A 22,668-nucleotide genomic window follows, 5' to 3' on the forward strand; every position below is an offset into this window, starting at 1 on the left:
TCCCACCCACATCTATCTGAGAGTCTGTGAGTTTTCAGAGCCATCCACAGCAAGATGGAGAATGAAACATGCTAAGAGTCCCACTGCAGCTTAATGCGATAGCAAAGTGATTTTTCTCCCATGATAAAATATCCCACTCTGGATTAATCATATGTTCTTCCCAAACATGTGACAGACTTCTGTAACACTTTGCAATATAAAATCAACACAGAAGTTTATGAAGTTACTGTCCATTTAAAATGTATGAATGAAGAGATTTTTTAAACATTTGTCTTGTTAATTTTGCCAGAAGGGGAAGATTTAGTCATGGGAACTGGCCCCCATCCATTGTAGCATTCCCTTTGGCTTTAATGATTTCTTTCTACTTTGAAGGAAAATAACAACAACGTGACTCTTGAAGGAAAAAAAGAATAAGCCCCCACAAATCAAACTACTCCTCTGAGGAAATGATTCCAACTCAAACCCCAATTATAGAATTGTGTCAAAGCAAGACTCATCTGTTTCTTTGTTTAGAGACTGATGCACTGTGGGAAATTCCCTCAGTAATGTAGCAGGGTCACTGCTATCTCTGAAGTACAGTCCTTCAGGTGCTCCAATAGATGGGTAGTATTTCTCAAAACTGTTGCAAGGTAGAGCCAAAAGACAAAGCAGTTTTAAAAAGGTGGCACAGGAAAGTGTAATTTCATTAGACATAAGAACAGAAGACTGTTGTTGAGACATTAATTTAAACTTTCTCTCTCCCCCTACCTTCACCTCCAACTAAAAAACCACTGGAGGAAATGCCCATTGTTCTGAATTAAGAAATGGAATTTGTTTTATTAAGTGTCCAGGAAACTAAGTCTTCTAATTTATAATAAGGAATTTAGTGAATTTAAATGGCCTGTAATTAATGACAGTTTAGAGAATCATAAACTTAGAGCTAGAAAGGAGCCGATTCTTTATACAAAAAAGGAAACTGAGATCCAGAGTTGACTTGCCTTAGAACACATGGATTGAGCCAGAGCCAGAATTCCAACTGAAATCCTCAGACTCTAAATCCAGCAATTTTTCTCTTGCTCCAATTGGTTTTTAAAAATAATACTTCGGTTTCTGCCAATTGGTTTTCCACTAGTTAAGAGGCTTGAGACTAGGTTTTTATGTATAGGAATTATTATTGGGTCAAGGCCAGATTACTTTTTCTGACAACAAACTTTTCACATAGAATTTCCTTAGAATTATACATATGAAAGAAGTTCAATGCAACAGCTGAATGATTTTTGTATCTCTGTCACTTCCTTTGTCTTCTAGTCATTCAGTGTTTAAGTGACACTGTATTTTTCCATTTACCAGATGAAATTTTATGGAAAAGTCACAATCTTTTGATGTCTAGTTTTTTCTTGAATCAGTTCATGAGTGCTATAGTGGATATTAAAGATGCCAAGATTAACAAGCATGGGGCCAATCAATTTTTTGCACATTAACTGCTTCTTTATGTATTTGTGGCTCTGTGTATTTTGTCTGCTCAACACGTACAGGAATTCAAGCCTATTGGTACCGCTCACAACAGAAGGGCACAACCTTTTGTTGCCGCAGCAAATATCGACGACAAAAGGCAGGTAGTGAGCTCCTCCTATAATTCGCCAATTGGGCTCTATTCTTCAGGCAATATTCAAGATGCACTGCATGGACAGCTACGGGGTCTTATTCCTAGCTCACCTCAAAGGTAAGTATTGACTCTTAGCTTCTGTCCATGATGTTTTTTGATGGTGATGTTGCTGTTCTGTTTGCACCTAAAAAGTCCAGCTCTTGCTGTTCAATTTTTTTTTCTTTTCCTGAAAAAGTCAGATCAGATCAGATACTAGAATAGATATTCGTCCAAAGCACTGGTGAAGAAATGGCAGTGAGACCATCATCCTTCCCACAGTCATAGCAAATTCATGACTTGTCTTCACTATTTATAATTTTAATAGTGGAGAGGTATCTCAAGCATGCCTAGCTTGGGAGACAATGAACAAAATTTGTGTTTACTTGATTGCATCTTAAAATTAATATCTGTTGACTTTGTTTGTGGTGTTTTTTTTTTTAATCCTTTGTTTTTACAGGACGTGAACTACTTCGAACACAAGCACAATATTCGGCCCAAACCTTTCATACTCCCAGGCCGAAGCAGGTCATAAGCTTTACCAGTATGCACTAGGAAATGCATGCTTGTTTTAACTGATTCTTACTAATTACCAAGAAGTGTGGTTTTAGGGTGTCTGACATTGTCTTTGAGTGACATGGGTCCATTTTTAAGCTTATTTAAAGGGGAAAAACGTTTGCTTCAAAAACTAGCATAGATATAACCTCCAGTTTCAGAAGTAAATACTGACATTTGTGGAGCTGTGAAATTTACAGCTATCAACACAGATATTTTTAACTAATGCACTTGTTCATTTGGAGACTGTATCCAGAATACTTTGACCTTCTGAATCATACAATATGCATGGCACCAGGGCAGAAAAGTCTAGCCAAAAACGAAAAGAGAAACATCTCTGAAAGTTGTAAGGAAGCCAGCTAATACTCAGTAAGAAGGACTTTTGTACCATTATAAATATAAACCCACCAATTTCCATACCTTCTAATCATATCACCTCAATCCCTAATTCTTACAGGCACACGCACCTCAACGGAGATCTCAAACAGCTGCTTTAAAAGCTATTTTCATTCTTCTGGATCATCTAAGCACCCACAATGCTTTGCACATTTTAACATGTGTCTAATTAGTGTTTCTTACAATGGATTGCTGAACTGAAAAGGGGATGGTAGGAGAGGCTCATGACAGAATAGGGAAATGATTTGGGGCTAATACTTCTAAGAAATTGGGTTAGGGTTAGAATGAGTGGTAGAGTAATTTTGATATTAACAGGACTGGCTAAGTGCCTTGACAGAGATGCCTATCAAACAGTGAAATGATCATTTACCACTGATACAGTCTTTTCAAACTATATCCAGAATGGAAACCACCAGCTCCTGTGTTAAGATCTTGAGAAGTGTAGGAAGACTAGTGACTCTCACGACCTAGTCTGTTTCCTCTTAATTGCTTTGCCACTTAAGGACTTAAGTAGTCTTGAATGGTTCCATGATACCATAGCTACAATCAGAGTCCCACTACCTCCTCAAAGAGGAAGATGGATTTTTCCAACATGGGCCAAAAGACCACTGAGGGAAAGGGGATAGTCCTGATCTATTCTAGGAAAATAAAATTTGAAAGACGCTAACACAGTGACTGTGGAGAACAGAATCCATTGTCCCCTCCCCATGCTTCCCCAATTTTTCTGATCCCCCTTTGTCTTCTTTGTCCCCTTTTCTCTGCCTCCCTGTTTCATGAACTCACTTCTACCAAGCCCTTCCTTGTGTCTGGCTGTTCTCCCTTCTCCTTACTCATCCCTATAGATGACAACTAATATAATTTATTAAAATAGAGAAAAGAGATTGTACATTTAAACCAGTCTTCAAACAACTTATCAGTAGTTCTGTTTTAAAAAAGAGTACAGATTACAGAATCAGAGGAACTAAACGTGTGACCTTTCAGCTCTGTTACTTATTAACTAGGTGACCTTGGACAAGTCACTTAGCCTCAGTCACTATCAGACTCAGCTGCCTCATCAATAAAAAAAAAATGAGCTGGAGTAAGTGATCTTTGAGGCAGCTGGGTGGCACAAATGGCTAGAATACTGGACCAGGAGACAGGATTTTAGTTCAAATTTTGCCTCATGCCTCTTACTTAGCTGTGTGTCCTTGAGCAAATCACTTAATCTCTGTCAGACTCAGTTAACTCATTTGCAAAATGGGGATAATTATATCTAATACCCAAGATTATTGTGAGGATAAAATGACATAAAACTTGGAAAGTGTTTTGGAAACCTTAAAGCACTACATAAATGTTAGTTATTATTATTTTTATGACCTTCTTGGTCTATGATCCTCTGAATTTCTTTAATTTACTTGCCAAGACCAGTTTTTTGGATTTTTTTTGAGGTTAGCACAGCTTGTAGCCCATTAAAATGAAACATAACTTTGCTATAGTTGCATAATGCCATGCTCTTATCAAGTACCTATGCATATTTAGTATTATTAAGATAAGAGACTCAAGAAAATTCATCATAGATATGCTCCCCATCTTGTACTTTGCATTAAACATGCCTGTAATTGTATAAATTTCACATGCCCACATTTCTACAATTACAAGGTTGTAATCATCATAAATATGTCATCTGTCTTTAGTTCTCTAGTCAGGTTTAAATTACAGAAACTTCACTGTGACCATAATAGATTCCCTTGTATTTTGCTCTGTCTTAAGATTTAATGCTTTTTGCCATAATATAGACATTAAATTTCCATGGCATATACTAAAGATATATCGTAAACAAATCTATGAAGTAGCATATACTAATATGATACACTAAATTAAATTCTATATAAAGCAATACTTCACCTTTTATGATTTATCATATATAATTTGTTACAATAATATAATACACTATAAATACCAGCTATTATAAAACATTGGCTTTATTATTATAGGATATCATATTAAGTAATTAATAGTGAGAATTATTAGTATAGTACAATTTTAATATCATGTAGAATCTGGTATTTATACTACTTTATATATTGAATCCTCATTCAGTTTTCAAAACAATTCTGTAAAGTAGGTACTACTGGAATTATTATACTATTTTACAGGTGATAAAATTGAGGGTCAGGAAAATTATTTTACAGGTGATAAAATTGAGGGTCAGGAAAATTAAGCGATTTTCTCATGGTCATAATACTGAGTGTCCATGGTAGGATTAAAACTCATGTTGCTACCAACTTCAGAATTCTTTATTATCCCATACTGCTTCTCATGTGCTTAGGTCCTCAATCTAAGATTATCTATGACTATCTCTACATGAACCAATCAATTTTTAAAATGATACTGTAGGTTCTCCCCATTCCAACAATTTTCCCACTCTCTACATATAGATACATATTCCATACTATATTTATATTACATAAACTACCTATTTAATAAATTTTATATAAAGGTTACATATTAAGTAGAATATTTTATATTTATAGATACATACATGTATTGTAATATTTGTCCCCACATATATATGTACACATTATATAGTAAATTTATTATTACATTTAAATAAATTTATGCTGGGACAAAGGCTTTTGAATGGTTACTTCCAGATGAATCTTAGAAGGCATCCCAAGGAAGCTAGCTCTCCCTCTTTCTAGAGTAGAGAAGACTCATCACTACATATTTTTCCAACTCATGAGGTGCTCCTGATATTTCCATGGGCACACCCAGAAATACTGAAGGAAGGTCAGTTTCCTACCGCCTAGGCATGGATGCTAGGAGGTAGGTAACATACTTCCTTATCAGTCATTGTCATTGACCAGAATTCTTTTATCTTCTGAATTTGTCTGAGTTTTCAATAAGTTGCAATGACTATTTGGCTGGCAAATTTTGCAGCAAACCCTCTTCCAGTGAATTATTAGCCCCATCCCCATTCCATCTCCATCCTCACCTCATTTAAATCAGTCAGTCAATAAACATTTATTAAGCACCTACTATATACCAGCCATTGTGCTGGGATACAAAGAAAGACAAATAAAGAGTTTCTGCTCTCAAGGAGCTCACAGTCCAATGGGAGAGTCAACATCCAAACAACTGTGTAAAAATAAGCTCTGCACAGGACGGACTGGGAATAACTAACAAAGGGAAGGCACTGGAGTTAACTGGAAGGGGTCTAGAAAGTTTCTTGTACTAGGTGGAATTTTAAGTGAGATTTGAAGGACGCCAGAAGACAGAGATGAAAAGGGAGAGTAGTCCAGGCACGGGTAGATGGTGAAAAGTCACAAGTCTTAGAACATATCCATTCGTTTCCTAGATTGCTTGGTTCATGTAGATATGACTTTAAAGAATCTTCATGGCCTTTTCAGCTTCGGAAAAGCTAACAGAGCTGTCATCCCAAACGATTCTTGGTGAAAGTATAATTAGTTCACTGTTTAGAGCCAGATCTTCCTGGGATTAAAACAACTGTTTGGGGCAGCCTTAGCTAACGATTTTGCAAGCTAAGGTTTCACTCTGTTGATGGCCAAGTCAATACAGCCCTGACTGAATCAGACCACACAGAAAATCTACCCCAGATCCTCCAGCAAGTCAACTCAGGCTGGAGGGGTTTGGAAATACTAGTTCTATTATTTATTCAGTATTGAGACAGCCCTGGGTACCTAGAGTCATTTGGTTTTAAGGAGGTGTCTATCACATTCATCAACAATTTTTTCAACCTATTTTTAAGCTGTCCCTATATAGAATAAATGAAAGAATTAGTTGTTACCTTTCTAATTTAAGCTATAAAGAAGAAAAAATTGAGGTCACAGTTCAAAACGTATTTATATTTGTTTTTTCATGTATCATACGTTGCCTTTCTCATGGTAAACATTTAAGAATTATGATTATTAATTATAATTTTTACACTGGACTTGTGATTTCATCAGTAAAGGAAAGTTTTAAGAAGGAAATTTTCCTTCCCAATGCAACTTAATAACTGTTACACAACTTGTGTCCTTAAAAATTTATCTGGGGTACTGAGAAATTAAGTGATTTGTCCACTCAAGGTCACCAGCCAGTATGTGTCAGAGGCAATTTTTAACTGATTCCAAAGCTAGCTATTCATCTACCATGTCATGTCGCCTCTCTGTTCACGTTAATTACCATATTATTGATTCTTTCGATAATATAATTATCCTCATTTTACACATGAGAAAACTGAGGCTTTGGGAGTTTAAATGGTTTTCTTAAAGTAACACAGCTAATAAAGATTACAATTGAGATGAAAATCTCAATCTGTAGACCCTTCCAACACACCTCATTCCACTATAAAATTTAGTATCTTTACAGAATGAACAAACCTAAATTAAGTTTTCAAATTATCAGCATTAATCAAATGAGCCAGAACATTTCTTTTTTACTTTGTAGTTTGTTGACCAAAATTGAGCAGTATCCTAATAACTCTAAAGTTAGCAGAGATATCAAAAGCCCTGGGAGAATATTGATTGTGAGATATTTGAGGCATATGCATTCCATTGAGCACAGAAATATTTATATTAACAGTATGCTGATCATCCCTACTGTGAATAGACTTCCTTTTGATCCTTCAATAGGATCTTTTTTCCTCATAAGATGTATCCATTGATGCTTTCCTTCAAAAGGCACCTGTCATGTTGCTTTCTGCCAGCTGTATACAGGTTTGGGCTGGCCTACTCTCTTACTTCTTGCCTGACTCTGGAGAATAATCAATGCTTAGCTCAGTATTTAGCACATAATAGATGACTAATAAATGTTGATTGATTGATGATTAATTGAATGTAGGATTGCCTCCTTGTTTTCAAATTTACTAGGCTTTTTCTGGTAGTAGCAAACAACCAGCATTTAATAAATGCTTATTGAATGAAAATTAATTGAGTTAACAATTGTTAATTCTATTGATTTGAATTTGTTTTTGAGACATAAGTTTTATTTGAAATTAGATGATCCTGCATAAATGTCATGTGGGGGAAAAAAACACATATATAAAGGAAATCACTCAGCATAGTACAGTGGAGATAGTGCTATATTGGGAGGGTCAGAGGCTCTAGGTTCAAATTCTGACTGTTACCATCCAAGTGGTTACTTAATCTTTCTGGGCTCTAGTCCCTCATCTATAAAAGGAGGAAATTGGATTTAAATGGCTTTTAAAAGTCCCTTCCAGCTTTAAATTTATGACTATGATACTATGATATGAGTCCTCAAAAGTGTGATATCGTGGCAAAAGCACTGAATTTTGAATGAGAAGACCTGAGTTTAAATTCTGACTGTACTATTTACTACCATTGTGACCCCTGGGAAAATTACCTTACTTCTCTTGAAGTTACTTGCCTAATCTGAAAAATGGGTGAAGGGGAGTGGCAATCTCTAAAATCCCAACCAACTCTAAACCTTCTGATTATGTCTCTGATTGTCTGTGAAATGACACTGTAGCTTTAGCAGAAAAGCCTTCAAATTCCTTCCACAGTTGAGGATGGTGATATATTATATCTCCTCAAAACTCAGTCATGGGATTCCAGACATTGGAAAGGAAAGTGTGGATCATCCAAACTGGAACCTTTTTGATCTTTTATTAGAAGTTAGAACATGGGAGCCTGCTGACATCTTGTAGGAATGGGGGTTTTCTTCTGTACAAGTCCCAAATGCTCAGGAAGTAACTGCAAAAAAGTTAACACTGGCAGAAGCAGATTTTCAATTAAGTGCACACAGTCTCAAGTTATAAAATTGGCTACCTACATGAAAGTCAGAGAGCTTAGCCAGTTTATCTGATTTTTCTAAAGGTTCTCCAGGGTAATTTCTTAAGCTATTAACACAGTTGTGTGTGTTGAAACAGGAGACTTAAGTTATGAGATTTCAAGTCTTTGTTTAAAGATCTTTTTTAAAAAAACTGCAAAACAACAGCAAACAACCATATTTTTACAAAGCTCTTGTGAGACTTTGCCTTTGTTTAAAGAACCTAAGCAAAAAAATTATAAAACAATAGCAAATAAAACCATATTTTGTAAGTTTAAAAATATAGCTCAACAAAAGGTTGCAAAGAGAACAGAGACAAATATTACTTCAGAACATTCTAAAATTCAGCAACTAACAACCTAACTGCATCAGAGACTTGCTCAACTAGGGGACAACTTTCTTTCCTTTTTTTCTTTAAATCACAGACCCAAATCTAAAACATTTAAATATATATTCATGCCTGCTGTGCTTAGTAACTATTTGTGAAAGATTATTTGTTCCTTAAGTGTGGCATTTCAGAATTGCAAAAGAATGTCCAGCCTGTTTGATCTTGCCCACAATCCCCCTTTAGTTTAATTTTCAATGAAGGATTGTTTAAAATGTTTGTCCTAAATGGAAAGAGCAGTTTGGTGGCATTCATTTCTGTTGCCTTAGAAGACTTTTCTCTGGATGTTCTGAACACTCTTCTCTGAACACTGTATACTTCTTTTGAGAAGTTTGTTTGGGAGAACCTAGGTTTAAATCCTGCTTCTGATACATACTAGCTGTATGACCATGGGCAAGTTACAACCTTTCAATGCTAGTGAATTTTCTAAGCCCATAATTCACAGATGAGTAACAGATCTGCATCTGTGGAGGGAAATTCCACATTGGAAATGCCTCAGAATGAAGCAATCACAGGTCCAGCCCCTATTTTCCCCCAATTCCTCCCAAAAAAGTTCTCCTAAATTTCTGGAACTTTCAACTAACACATTTCATAGTGCAGCAGTATAAAAAGATGCACTAATAGTCTTTGATTTTAATTACTTTCATTTTCAGTCTTAAATTAAAGGTATAGGTTTTCCTTCCCCATTATTCCTTCTTATTACCACTTTCCTTTAAAATAAAAAGTTCAGGGGTTCAAGGGCTGGAATCAATATCCTTTTGCTTTTCTGTTTTTTGCTGTAATTCACCTCTTTCCTTCTCTTTTCAAGACTGTTTAACTTCTTTGCATATGTTCTTTATTTTACCTTGTGTCTGTATGCCCTGATTTCCTGTGTCGTCTTTCTGTAACGGGTTATTATTAACACAGTGGATGCAGTACTCCCTCCGGCATTGATTGTGGCAGTGGACGTAGCACCCCTTCATCTGTCAGTACCGTTAGCACTATTTGCCCAGGTGACTTGAAAGTTGCCACCAAGATGGCCCCTAACATTCCCTTGGAAATGGAGCTTCCTGGTGTGAAGATTGTTCATGCTCAGTTTAATACACCCATGCAGTTGTACTCAGATGACAATATTATGGAAACCCTGCAGGGTCAGGTTTCTACAGCCCTAGGGGAAACACCCCCAATGAGGTAATCACTGGCCGCATGCACTATGAACACACTGGCTAAAATGCATGAAGGATGTCACATGTGATGGTGTGTTTTAACATTGACTTGTATGAGTTTTCCAAAATTGAAAGATAACTGCAAGAAGTAGCTAAGATAATGCCAAATGCTGTTGCTTAACAGACATTTTTCTAGGCCAATGACTGAAAGGCAGGCATTAGAGTAAAGCCATTGTCATACCTGCCCCTGTACCAGCTGCCTGGCTTTTTAGTTAAGAGCTTTTATGCTTATTTCAAAGCAAAATCTTTTTTCTAGATAAAAGCTTTGTTGCTTCTATAGGATGCTGCTTTTTCTAATAGCAGATGACCCTAATCAGAGCAGAATTTAGCTCTATGTCATTTTATAAAGTATTACAATGAGAGGCATAACTAAAAAAAAAAAAAAACCGTGTGCAGCTAGCTAAGCTTTCTTGAGACAATTGTTAATGTTGGTTTGGTTTTGATTTTTTTTCATTTTTGCTTGTCACAAAAATATTTACAAACAGGATTCTAAATAACAATCATTCTGATGGATATAAATGATCCAAATTATGGATATTCAAAAAATACAAGCCACATTAATGTAAATTGTACCTCCAATATAAAAATAGCTTAGAAAGTTACACTTGGAGAAGACATCATGAAAATCTCTTAGAAGAACTGGGAAATCAAATATACCCGATTTTTTAAATGGAACAAGACCTATTTTTCTCTTCCTAACAGATAGCCCTGAGATTCAAGACCTAAAACTTAAATAATTTTCTTTGGTACATAATTAGTCTGTCATAAAGGGCTGTAATTGTTTGTGGTGGCCACATGGGCACTATGGTTCTGGGACTTGGATAAGGCCATGATACCATAGGTGAATGGAGTCACTTCTCTTCAATGATACCTCCAGGAAGGCTGCAAACTATTGACTTGCATCAGAACTATATGGTAGGAAAACTATTCACTTCTGGAAGAGTCACATCTGGGCTTATAATGAACTTGAGTGCTCAGGAAGTCATACAACTGACAAGCCGTTTCTAGATGTTCTCCACTGGCCCTTCCCATGGCCACTTGGCTCCTACATTGGTCTTTCCATGGCCACCTCTTAGGCTAGCTAAGCATCAACATTTCTGAGTTTCCAGAAAAAAAAACAGCAGAGTGGATAAAACACACAACACTGTTAGGAGAAGTTAGTTGTGGTGACTATTTATCAGCAAAGTAGCAGTGAGGGGAAGCCAAGGACCTGAATGTGGAATTGGAACTCAGTTTCCTTGTTGAGGGACAGAAAAAACTATAAAGTGACAAGGGAATGGGGACAAACAGGGCAATGTCAAATCTGCCAATTGTCCTAGTGTAAATTAGGCCAAGGCTCCCTTTGTTCATTAGCACAATGGTAGCAATATACCTGATTAACTTTTTAAGAAGGAAGGAAGGGAGGAAGGGAGGAAGGGAGGAAGGGAGGAAGGGAGGAAGGGAGGAAGGAAGGAAGGAAGGAAGGAAGGAAGGAAGGAAGGAAGGAAGGCAATGAAATCTCTGGCTCCAGTTCAGTTAAGCAAGTCTCAATGCATTCTGTGATGAGCAGATTCCATCTGAAACATAGGATCCAATTGTGGCAATATAATGTAAGACGTAACCACATTTTTTGACGAAAGGTTAAGGCAACTAGGGAAATTTAGCCTAAAGATCTGCCACATGTAAGAGGGAGGGGGCTTATTCTGTGTTGTTCTAGAGGACAAAACTAGGACCAGAGTGAAAGATTTCCCCTCCACCCTAATCAACTCCACCCCACTCACACCCAGTGATTTTCTGTGTGCTATTGGCTCCACTTTAGAGATATCTCCCAAGTTCATTCCTTTTTTCCACTGCCTCTACTACAATGTAGGTCTTCATCACTTCTCCTGAATAATTCAAATAACCTCCTCGATCTTTTTCATGTTTCAGTTTTTTCTCGATTCAATCCATCTTTCATACCCCTGCCCAAGTCACTTCTCTAATGGACTACTTTGACAAAATCAGTGCTCTGCTCTAAAGTTTTTGGTAACTCCTTGCCTGAATAAAGTTTAAACTTCTTAGCCTGGCATATGAGGCCCTATTTCATGCTATTTCACTTTACACACTCCACATCCCACCAACTGGACTACTCTCCGTTCCATTCCTCCTTCTCCTATTTCTATACTCATATTCTTCCTGTACTTAGAAGATACTCCCCGTCCTTCTCTCTCTCTTCCTGTTGACTTCTTTCCCTTTCTTTCAGTGCCTATCTCACATATGCATTCCCAGTTCCCCCAACTGATATCTCCCTATGAAATTTTTTTTCACGGTACTTTTTAGAGAACTCTCCTATGCCCTCATTTTGCCATTTGATTTGTAGCTATTTTTTTATATGGCTTATTTCCTTTACTGGATTTTTAAGTTCTCTGAGGTAGGGGACTCTGCCTGATTTCATTTTTTATCAAGGGGTATGCAGGAGCCAGATCTATTTCAGACTGAGCATTTATACCTCAGAAGACAAATCAGGGCTTGACTTATACTTATTGATTTTCTACACTTAAGAAAGCAATGGAGAAGATGTTAATAATGAAGATCAAAGTGTAAAATATGTTGTGGGTACTTTTTATTTCTTCAGAAAGCTGATTAAGTATTTACCAGGATACCCCTGATTATATTCCTGGTACCTTGCACAATGACCTGCACATAGTAATGAAAATTTATGAAATTAAAGCCATAAAGAGGCAGTTTTTAGTTTACCATAAGAAAGAATTTTGTAACCATTGGAACTATCCGAAACTAGAATCAGTAGTCTTGGTAGACAGTGAGTTCCCCATCATTGGAAATATTCAAACATTAATTTAATGTCTGTCTAGGATGTTGTAGAAAGGATGAATAGGCCTAATTAAGTTGAAAGTGATCTTAGTGATCATCTAACCTAATTTGCCTCTGTTTACTAAAGGGAAGAATCTGAGACCAAAAGAAGTTGTTACTGAGATTAAGAGGTAATATCAGCTAAATGGAAACTCCAAACTTCGATTTTCTGATATCCAACCTGTTTTTTTCTCTACTACATCATCCTATCTCCTTACTGAAAGAGAGATTAGACTAGATAATCACTCTAGAAATCAGATTCTATCAGTTTTTGAAAGCTTTCATTTATATCAGGATGTAAAAAGTGGTCAGAATTTTGTTGATAAATTTGCAGATGTTTGTGCTTCCATCATGACATTTCCCAGGAACAAAACCTTTCTGACAATGCTTAATCTCCAAAACGGAGAGTGAATAAGTTATTATTGGATGACATTATTAAGGTAAGTTACATGAGGTCATATCACTTTTTGCTGCTGATGTGGGCTTACTTGGAAGATGATGTTTAAGATATGCTATTCAAGAATTATTAGTGTTGTTATGGTCATTCCTTAATAAAGCATCCCCATGGGTGTGCTGTTTCAGATGCTTAATGCCTCCCTTTACTTCAATTCCTTTTTTTATCTTTAGTGAATCAACAGCCACTGTGCCTCCCCAATCAGATGTATACAGGATGCTTCATGACAATAGAGATGGACCTACCCAGCCTCGCCAATCAGGCTCTTTCAGGGTGCTCCAGGATTTAGTGGATGACCCTGGTGAGTGAACATTTTTATGTCTGTCCATCTGTTATTGGTCTTAGTTGGTCAGAGGAGAATGTAGCAAGAGAATACAAAAAACCAGATAGGCAACAAATGTTTTATCAGTTTCAATCAACAACTAACGAAAAAAAAAATTTGATTTTTTTCTAAGACGTTTGTTTCTTTGATTATGGCATTTCATTGCTTAAAAAGACCTTAGTGACTCTTTACTTTTTTTGGCCAGACCCATGATTTCATTGTAAATGATGAGGAAAATCCCTCTACCAATACAGTTCTGAGACTATTCTATAATTTACAGACTTAAGAGAATTGTCTGGGGTTCTCAGAGTTTGTGACCTCCTCAAAATCACAAAACCTCACAAGCAGAGCCTGAAGCCACATCTTCCTGATTCCCAACCAGACTCTCTATTTACTACACCAGGCTCCCTCTAACTCAGGGACCTTTTAGCAGCCTGGTAAAACCAATGGACCCTTTCTCAGAATAATGTTTTTAAATGTATACAATTAAAAATAATTTAAACAAAATACAATTTAAATATAATTATCCTATAGGATTACAAGAAACCAATGATATTTAAATACAGTTATATATATATATATATATACACACATATGTGTGTGTGTGTATATACATATATATAAATTCACAGACCCCAGTTTAAGAATCTCCAACCAACAGGATAAAACAGAAATGTCAATTAAAGTCTTCATCCCTAACTTGCCTTTCCATCCTCATGTCACATTACTGCCTCCCATGATTTCTATATTCCAATCGGACTGAACAATAAAGTGTTTCTGGATCTTTCCTGACCTCTCCCACTTGAGTATTCTCCCAAGTTCTTCATGTTCATTGGACAAAGGCCTCTTTCTTCAAGGCCCATCTTAGGTGCCTCCTCCTCCATTGAAGCATCCTCTGATGCTCCTAGGTGAAAATTATTTCCCTGGAGCATTCCATTAAGATCTCTTTTTTTTGCCCCATTAGCCTATATTATATCTATTGGTGTCTTTATACATTTCCTCTAAAAAAAAAACACAGTAGGCTACTGTTTAATTTTGGGTCCCTGGAGCCTAGCCTAGTGTCTTACATTTTATAAATATTTGTCAAATTTTTAATTTAAGCTAACTATATGAATAATACACTCTGCAAAATTTAGCATCATGCTCCAAAACATCAGTTTTCTGTTTATATAAAAGACTTAATTATTAGAAAAAAAATTATGTGTCATAAGGTCTCAAATGATGATTGCTTAGAAGAACCATATACATGTTTGATTTTTTCAAAGGAGACTATTCTAAAATATTCTATACAAAAATCTAATAGGTTATCTCCAGCTCTGTTCTCATGGATAATGGTGTCCTCAATCAATTAATCAATGGATAGTTATGGACAGCTTACTTCAATAAAGGGATGATAGGAGAATGACAAGTTTGTGATAAATGACCATATTGTGTTAAATAAAACCTATGCTAGGGAATAGATAAAGGAGGAGGGAATCCACAAGGTGAGAGGTATTGAGGAAGTTTCCCCTGCCCTAAAATATCTCCCTTTGTCTTCCACAATGCTTGAATTTCCAAAATTAAAGATGTACTCCTTTAGAAGTCATTTTGAGGTCCCAATGCCTTATCATAAGTCAGTTAACATCCAAAATGGAGTGTCAGACCCTTTCTAAAAATCAGTTATCTAAGAATTAGGCCCCCAGGAAGGGATACAAAAGCAGAAAAGAGATGACTTTTTACTCAACTATATTGTTAATAGTCTTAAAATGTCCATGGAGAAAGATTAAGTCAACTCTCTCCAAGACTTACTCCAGTTTCCAAGAGCCCTTGTAGGGGAAATTCTTTACCTTTCCCCCATATCCTCTACTAGAACAGATTAAATTAATTCTCTGGGTATGTATGTTTATCTGTCTCTGCCTAAATTTAGAGAACAAGCTATTCTGCATGGTTGCATGCAGTTGTTTAGAAACGAGTATATGCACAAAACATGAATTCTTTAGGTTAAAGTGCTCACCTCAAAATTTAGCAGCTGGTTGTGAACTGGTTCAGTCATTAGGGAGAGCAATTCGGAATTATACTCAAAGGTCTATACAAAATATATATATATATACCTTTTGCTGCAGCAATACTACTTCATTAGTGCCTCAAAGATAGCAAAGTAAAAAAAGAGAAAGGACCTGCATGTACAAAAATATTTATAGCAGCTCTTTTGGTGGGAGCAAAGAATTAGAAACTGAGGGGATGTCCAGCAAGTAGTATATAGTTGTGATGGAATATTGTTGTGCTATAAGAAATAATAAATAAGATAGTTTCAGAAAAACCTGAGAAGATTTGTATGAACTGAAGTAAAGTGCAGTAAGTAGAACTATAACATTGTACAAAGTAATAGCAATAATGTAACAATGATCAACTGTGAAAGACTTGGCTATTCTCATCAAGACAATGAGCCAAGATAATTCCAAAGGACCCATGGTGAAAAATGTTATCCACCTCCAGAGAAAACTAATGAACACTGATCACAGATTGAAGCATGTTTTCTTTGACTTTATTTTTCTTGCTTTTCCTCCCACAACATACCTAATGAGAAAATATGTTTTGCATGACTTCATATGTATAATGGGTTTTGTATTTTTTCACCTTTTCAATGAGTAGGGAAAGGGCTAGTGAGAAAGAGAAAATTTGGAGCCAAAAATATAAGTTAAAAAAAACACAGCAACTAGTGTTTTCAGCAAAGAATTTGTACAGCTGCTTCTATGTCATAAATGGAAATACTTTGATTTTTCAGATGACCGTCCCGCTGGGACAAGGAGTGTCAGAGCCCCTGTCACAAAAGCTCATGCTGGCCTCGGGAGTGGACAAAAGATGCCCCTATGTGACAAATGTGGAAGTGGCATTGTGTAAGTCTCCCTTTTTAACCTGACTGTTTACACTATATCTTCACCAAGAAAGGACTTACATGAATTTTGAGGAATTCTTACTTTTTTCTGCCATATATAATAATAGTGACATAGCTAACATCTACATAATACCTGAAGGTTTGCAAAGTACTTCACAAATATTATCTGAGTTTATCCTCATGCCAACTCTGGGGAGAAGGTGCTATTATTATCCTAATTTTACAGTTAAAGAAACTGAGGCAGAGGTTAGTTGATTTCCCTCAGGGTCACACAGCTAGGAAGTAGCCAAGGCTGGATTTGAACTCAGGTCTCTCTGTCTCCAGGTCAGGCACTCTAGATATTCTATCCACTGCACCACCTAACTGCCTTATGAATTTATAATGTACATATCCAATATCTCCACCACAGCCTTCCTCTGATGGTTCATCTTGTCATGGAGGTGACCCTTGGTTCTTGAAGGCTATACACGAGCAGAACAGAAGTTGTAACAGGATTCAACATCAAGTTCAGGATGAAAAAAATGTACTCATCTAACAGCAGCCTGGCCACGTTCTGTCAAATTGATCACCTACAGGTTGTGGCCACCTGAGTGTTTGAGATTTTTTGTTTCTTTCTGGTTTTGGCCGTGGCAACCCATAAGAGATTTAAAATGTTGCTATCTGCATCAGTGGAGGGCATACAGTAACCAGTGAAATTACAACTCATTCAAAGTATCCAAGTATAGGCAAGTATGAAAGGAAACAAATACATTTATTAGGTTTATACAGTTGGGTTGTGATTTGGGGTTCTTTTTGCTTTATTTTACTTTGCTCTGTGCCTCTAACTTCATTGGTACAGAGAGCTCTTTGTGAGGAAATTCCTTCTACCAAAGCAAATCAGCAACTGTCCTACAGCTTCTAATCTTAGAGAATTGCCTGGGACCCTGAGAGACTCAGTGACTTTCCAGGGTCACACAGCCAGTAGGTATCAAACATGGGACTCTAACCTTGGTTTTTCTAACTCCAAGATGGGCTCTATCCACTCTGTTGCTGTTCTCCTTCTAAATTCATGATTCATGACTTAAAATCTAAAATCATTGAACAAACAACGAGTACAACCTTACTTCTATATGTGAAATGCATTCCTGAAAAACTGTATAAAATGAATATTTGTCTATCAATCATTTTGACTTGCACTATAATTTAGAGATAGTCTCATTTAAAAAGTTGGTTCCAAAAGATTTTTAGCTTCATGTTTTATAATCATAAATTTTACTTCAAGGAGCATGTAGCTTTTGTTAACATAGGAGGTAGGGAATCTGCGGTCTCAAGGCCACACATGGCCCTCTTGATTCTCAAGTGCGGCCCTTTGACTGAATCTAAACCTCCTTTTAAGGATTTGTTCTTTAAAACTTGGACTCGGGGGGGGGGGGAGGCTAAGTGGCACAGCCCTGGAGTCAGGAGGATCTGAGTTCAAATCTGGCCTCAGACACAACACAAAAAACTAGATTGTGACCTTGGGAAAGTCACTTAACCCCAATTGCCCTCCAAAAAGCAAAAACAAAAAACTTGGACTCAGTCAAAAGGCTTCACCCAAGGACCTAGAAGGCCACATGTGGCCTTGAGGCTGCAGGTTTCCCACCCTGTCCTTTTTAATATCTGCATAAACTCCACAAGTTAAGGCAATTATGCTACATCATCCTTTGCACAGTAATGTAAGGAATATATATATTAAAATATAACAGTCAATTTAGGTTTCATCAGGAATGTTCATTCTTTCTCATGGATTTTTATTGTCAAAGTAGCCACTGATATTGAGTAATGATAATTCTCTAGATAACATATCAGCCAGAATCCATTAGCTTCTCTCTCAGACATTAAATCTGTTACTTCACCCATTTAACCATCCTGCTATCCATCCACCACTGAGTGATTGTGAGTGGTAGTGGGGAAATGAAGTCAACCAGAAAGGTGAGGGGGAGAGAGAGGGCAGGTACATGGGTGACAAAAGCAGTGATTGCTCCCAGAGCAGCAACAAAAACGTGTCTGTTCTGAAAACCTGAGTCAATTGTTTGCACAGTAGAGAAAAGGTCACTCGCGGCAAATACTTTTTGTTGCAACAGTACAGTCTGTACATCTCATGAGGAAGGGCAGGAGAAAAATAGTTTAGTACCCTCCCTCCACCCCATATAGTTTAATTGGAAAGATTTCTGTTTTGCAGACACACCCTTAACCAGAAATAGAATCTCATCCAAAGGTGTTTTAGTGTTTTTCTTAGCAATGTCTCACTTTCAAAAGAACTAGGGGGTAGGAAATCCCACAATGCCTCCTTTCAATTTCTCCAGAAATCATTTCTTTAGCAATCTGAGATGCAGCTATTTAAAAAAAAAATTAAAGGACAAATAAGTTGATCCCTGTTCAGTGTAATTCATTTCAATGATCACATCAAACAGAAACCTTAATCCTCGGTAGGGATTGATCATTTGCTACAGTTATCTTGGGTCTTTACAGACAACTATTTCCAAGTTTCACAGCTGTGTATGATTTTCTTTACAGCTGGAGGCCAGTTGTTTCTCTTCTTATAATAAAAAGAGAACCCACCCTAATTGTAGGGCTCTCCCCACCCCATAATATTTATTTTTTCTTTTTCTTTGTTTTTATTAACAGTGGGGCTGTGGTGAAGGCACGTGATAAATACAGGCATCCAGAGTGTTTCGTGTGTGCTGACTGTAACCTTAACCTCAAACAGAAAGGTTACTTCTTTGTGGAAGGACAACTATACTGTGAAACTCATGCAAGAGCCCGCACAAGCCCACCAGAAGGATATGATGCAATTACTATTTATCCAAAAGCTTAAATGTTTCATGTCAATGCTTAGGGAGCACACACACACACACACACACACACACACACACACATATGAAGACATTTATAGCTTTGGGCAGTCACATAGGGAAATGTCTACTCTAAATCAGAAGTAATGGATTTTCAAAGTTGATTTTATTACCAATTGAGGAGATAGAAGGAGAGGAATGCATATATTTAGTTATAGTTTGCAAGTATGGTATCTTTGAGGCTAACAAAGTAACTTGATGACATTTAAAGCAATACTATTTTGTATGTTTTACTATTCTATTTAAAATTGCTTTTAGAATGACAGCATATGTAAGAATATAATCAAGATAACATTTTTGTTCAAATTTTGTTTCCTTAACAAGATTATTGCAAATCTATTACATATAAAATAATAATCTTGACTTACAGTGCTATCTGAATTTTTCTTTGTCTCTTTCAATTATGATACATCTAGGGGAAAATATTTTAGATTTCTTTAGGTTTTTGAAATTTAATTATGCCTCCCCCCCCCCAAAAGAACTCTGTCATACATGACAATAGCTACCATCATGCAAGTGAGTGAGACTGGAACTTCCAACTACTTTTTTTTAGTATTAACTCCCAAAATTGATTCATTTGCCAAAAACCTATGTATATGCCCATTAATTCATGAGCAAAAATAGCATTTACAACAACTACAATGAACATTCAAGTGCATAGGAATACAGTTAATGAGTTTATAATTAATTTGTTATACTACGCAATCAAATCAGTTTTAGAACTCCTTCAGTCAGTGGTATCAAAACTAAGCTTCCTGTATATAGAATTCTCACTTTTAATAAAGAAATTAAAATAAACTGTCATATAAAATATTAGAATTTGAAAACAATAAAAAGTCTGAAAAACAATGCCAGTGCATTGCAACTATAAGGTTTGTGCTCTCAGTGAAAGACATGGTTGTCCCCATGGGTTGTCTAACTGCAGCTCCTCAGAGTCACTGATAGAGATGTGAAGTCTGGACTTCCCCCTGAGTAAAGGAGAAAAGCCAGACAAGTGAGAGGTGTCAGTTAAGCCCCATCTCAACCCCAGAATACTACAAAGCCAGGAGTTCTTTTTTTTTTCATTCTTTGCAGGGGTAATGTACTAGAATTACATCTATCCACTCCCTGAATATTACTGGTCTGGATACAATAGGTTCAAAACAATAAAGCTATTTCCTTGATTGCCCTTAAGGAGAAAGAGTTATCCCAAGCTCATACATAAAAACTTTTCCCCACCAAATACTAGTTGCACAAAAGATTATAAATATTGAATAAAATCCTTCATCTAAGTAAAGAGCGAAAAGAAATTAGAGACATTATGCAGATTAAGATGCACCAGAAAATACAGACTAAATGAGCTCTTTAGATAGGAGTGAAATGAGACTTAAGTTCAACAAAGAAAGAAGCCCTATTCTCATCCATGTGAAATTTCCCAAAATCTCTACAGAAGCAAGCTGGAGAGATATCTTGAAAAGCCAGCTTCCCCTACAAGTCTGCAATTTCCAAAGTCTATCTGCCTGTCCACCACCCCCCTCCCCTCCTCCTCTCCCCTCACCCCATGTCTGGAGTCACTCCCCCAAAAAATCTGGACCACATGTAATTTGCCAACAAAATAAGATTTGCTTTCCAAAGCTTTTGCACTAACTCTGCCCCTCACATAAGTGTCAAGTCCAAAGTGTCAATTCCTACTCAGTATTCTCTCTGCCAATCTGGAGTCATACACATACAGCACATTAAGCATAATGCCCAAATCTTAGTTGGAAACCTGGGTTACACAATAATAGTTAAAAGAGTTAAAGAAATCGTTCAAAATTGTGGGATACTGAGAAAAAAGGTTTGGAAGGGGAAGGGGCTTGTTTGTTTGTTTGCTCCTCTTCCTTGCTCCTGCAACATTTATCTAATCAGCTTAGATATTTGTCTATCCAGTTCTTAAAGCTTTCCCCCAAATTAAGTTATAAAATACAGTTGAAAGATTACTGGATGACTTTGGATTAAGAAGATTGGAGTTCAGCAGGAAGGGTTTCTGAGGTCCTTCCAAACTATAGACGTATGAACCTAACTTACCCTTCTTGGTACAACATTATACATAGTATCTAAAGTTTACCAAGGTCATATCACATAAAATAGGGTTTTTTTCTTCTAACAGTAATTATACATGTTTTCTAAAACAAGCCTGAGGTGCTTCCCTGATAGAAAATATGCTATTTCTTCCTTGAAATAAAAAGATTCTCTTACAATTTCTCTCCAACAGTGAAGTACAATGGAAAAAAACCCATAGAAAATTTACAAAGAAATTTTAATATATTTCTACTGATAATATAATAATTATATTCTAATATAATATTCTATCTTAAGAAATATGAATGAGGTTTTTTAATGTCTCTAAATAAGAAGCTATAAAATGGTAGAAAGAAGAAATCAGAATTTGAAAGGACAGTGATAACTCATTTAACAAACTCTATGGTAATAAAGCATTCTATTTTCTTGGCAACCTCTGCTCCTCCCATGGTTTCAAGTACCAATCCTATTATGAAAGTGACTCCAAATGTAGAAGTCAATAGCCTTGTGACTCCAGCCTTGTCCCTTCTGGCTCTAAATCCTATGACCTTTCCCTGATCTCTCCATTAAGCTATAGTTCCACATTTCCAAATGCCTGCAGAATGCTTTTGCCTTGTATCTCAAATTCCATATGTCCAAAATAGAATACATGACCCTTTCCTCCAAACCTCCCCTGCTCTTCCCTAAACTGTTCCATCTTTACTGATGGCTCTACCATCCTCCAAGTCAACTAGGGTGGAAGCCCAGTCATCTTGGATGTTTTCATCTCTTTCATCATCTTGCCAAGTCATCTCCTACCATGTGTGTCTATAATCCCTTTTCTACCTCTTCTTTGCTATTGGAACCCTAATCAAATCAGTACTACCATTTCTAGTGGAAAGGATGTGCCAATCAAATTCCTTAGAAGTCACCATCCCTTTGACTTTTCAGACCAAAATACCCGTCCTTGACTACTACTCTCTTTTACATGTGTTTCCTCCTATTTGAACCCATGTTCCTTGGGGGCAGGGACTATATATATCACTTTTGTACTTGTATCTCTAACACTTAGCATATCTATTGGCACAAAATAAGTGTTAATAAATGTTCTTTTCATCCATTTATCATACACACATACATACGCACTCACACACACATCCAATTTGTCGCTAAATCCTGATGACTCCACTGACATTTGTCTTTAGCTGGATCTATAACAGCCTTCTCGTTGGTCTCCCTGATTCCAGTCTCTCCTCTTTCGCATTTATCCTTCACACTGATGTCAAACTTTTTTAATGCTCAAGTATGACATTACTCTCCTACTCAAAAAAGTAACTCCCCAATACCTATGAAATAAAATTTCAT

The 22,668-nt window shown here is 36.6% G+C and overlaps 1 protein-coding gene across 3 annotated transcripts in view; it reads left to right on the forward strand.

Annotated features, from left to right (window-relative positions):
* Nucleotides 1-19,653, forward strand: part of PDLIM3 (PDZ and LIM domain 3) — a 62,525-nt gene extending 42,872 nt beyond the window's left edge. Inside the window, exons 4-8 of one of the 3 annotated variants that reach the window (XM_069095787.1) lie at nucleotides 2,082-2,149; nucleotides 9,633-9,896; nucleotides 13,388-13,515; nucleotides 16,301-16,412; nucleotides 19,058-19,653. In XM_069095787.1, the coding sequence (XP_068951888.1) occupies nucleotides 2,082-2,149; nucleotides 9,633-9,896; nucleotides 13,388-13,515; nucleotides 16,301-16,412; nucleotides 19,058-19,247 (762 nt within the window). In that variant the 3' untranslated portion in view covers nucleotides 19,248-19,653. Of the gene's footprint in view, nucleotides 1-1,514; nucleotides 1,703-2,081; nucleotides 2,150-9,632; nucleotides 9,897-13,387; nucleotides 13,516-16,300; nucleotides 16,413-19,057 lie in introns of all 3 variants that reach the window. The other 2 variants (XM_069095806.1, XM_069095796.1) reach the window with 2 other exon arrangements.
* Nucleotides 19,654-22,668: the final 3,015 nt, after the last annotated feature.

Source organism: Petaurus breviceps, unplaced genomic scaffold (genome assembly GCF_028583685.1).
Source record: "Petaurus breviceps papuanus isolate PSGF00001 unplaced genomic scaffold, PetGlider_PUasm1.0 126, whole genome shotgun sequence".
Taxonomy (NCBI): Eukaryota; Metazoa; Chordata; class Mammalia; order Diprotodontia; family Petauridae; genus Petaurus; species Petaurus breviceps.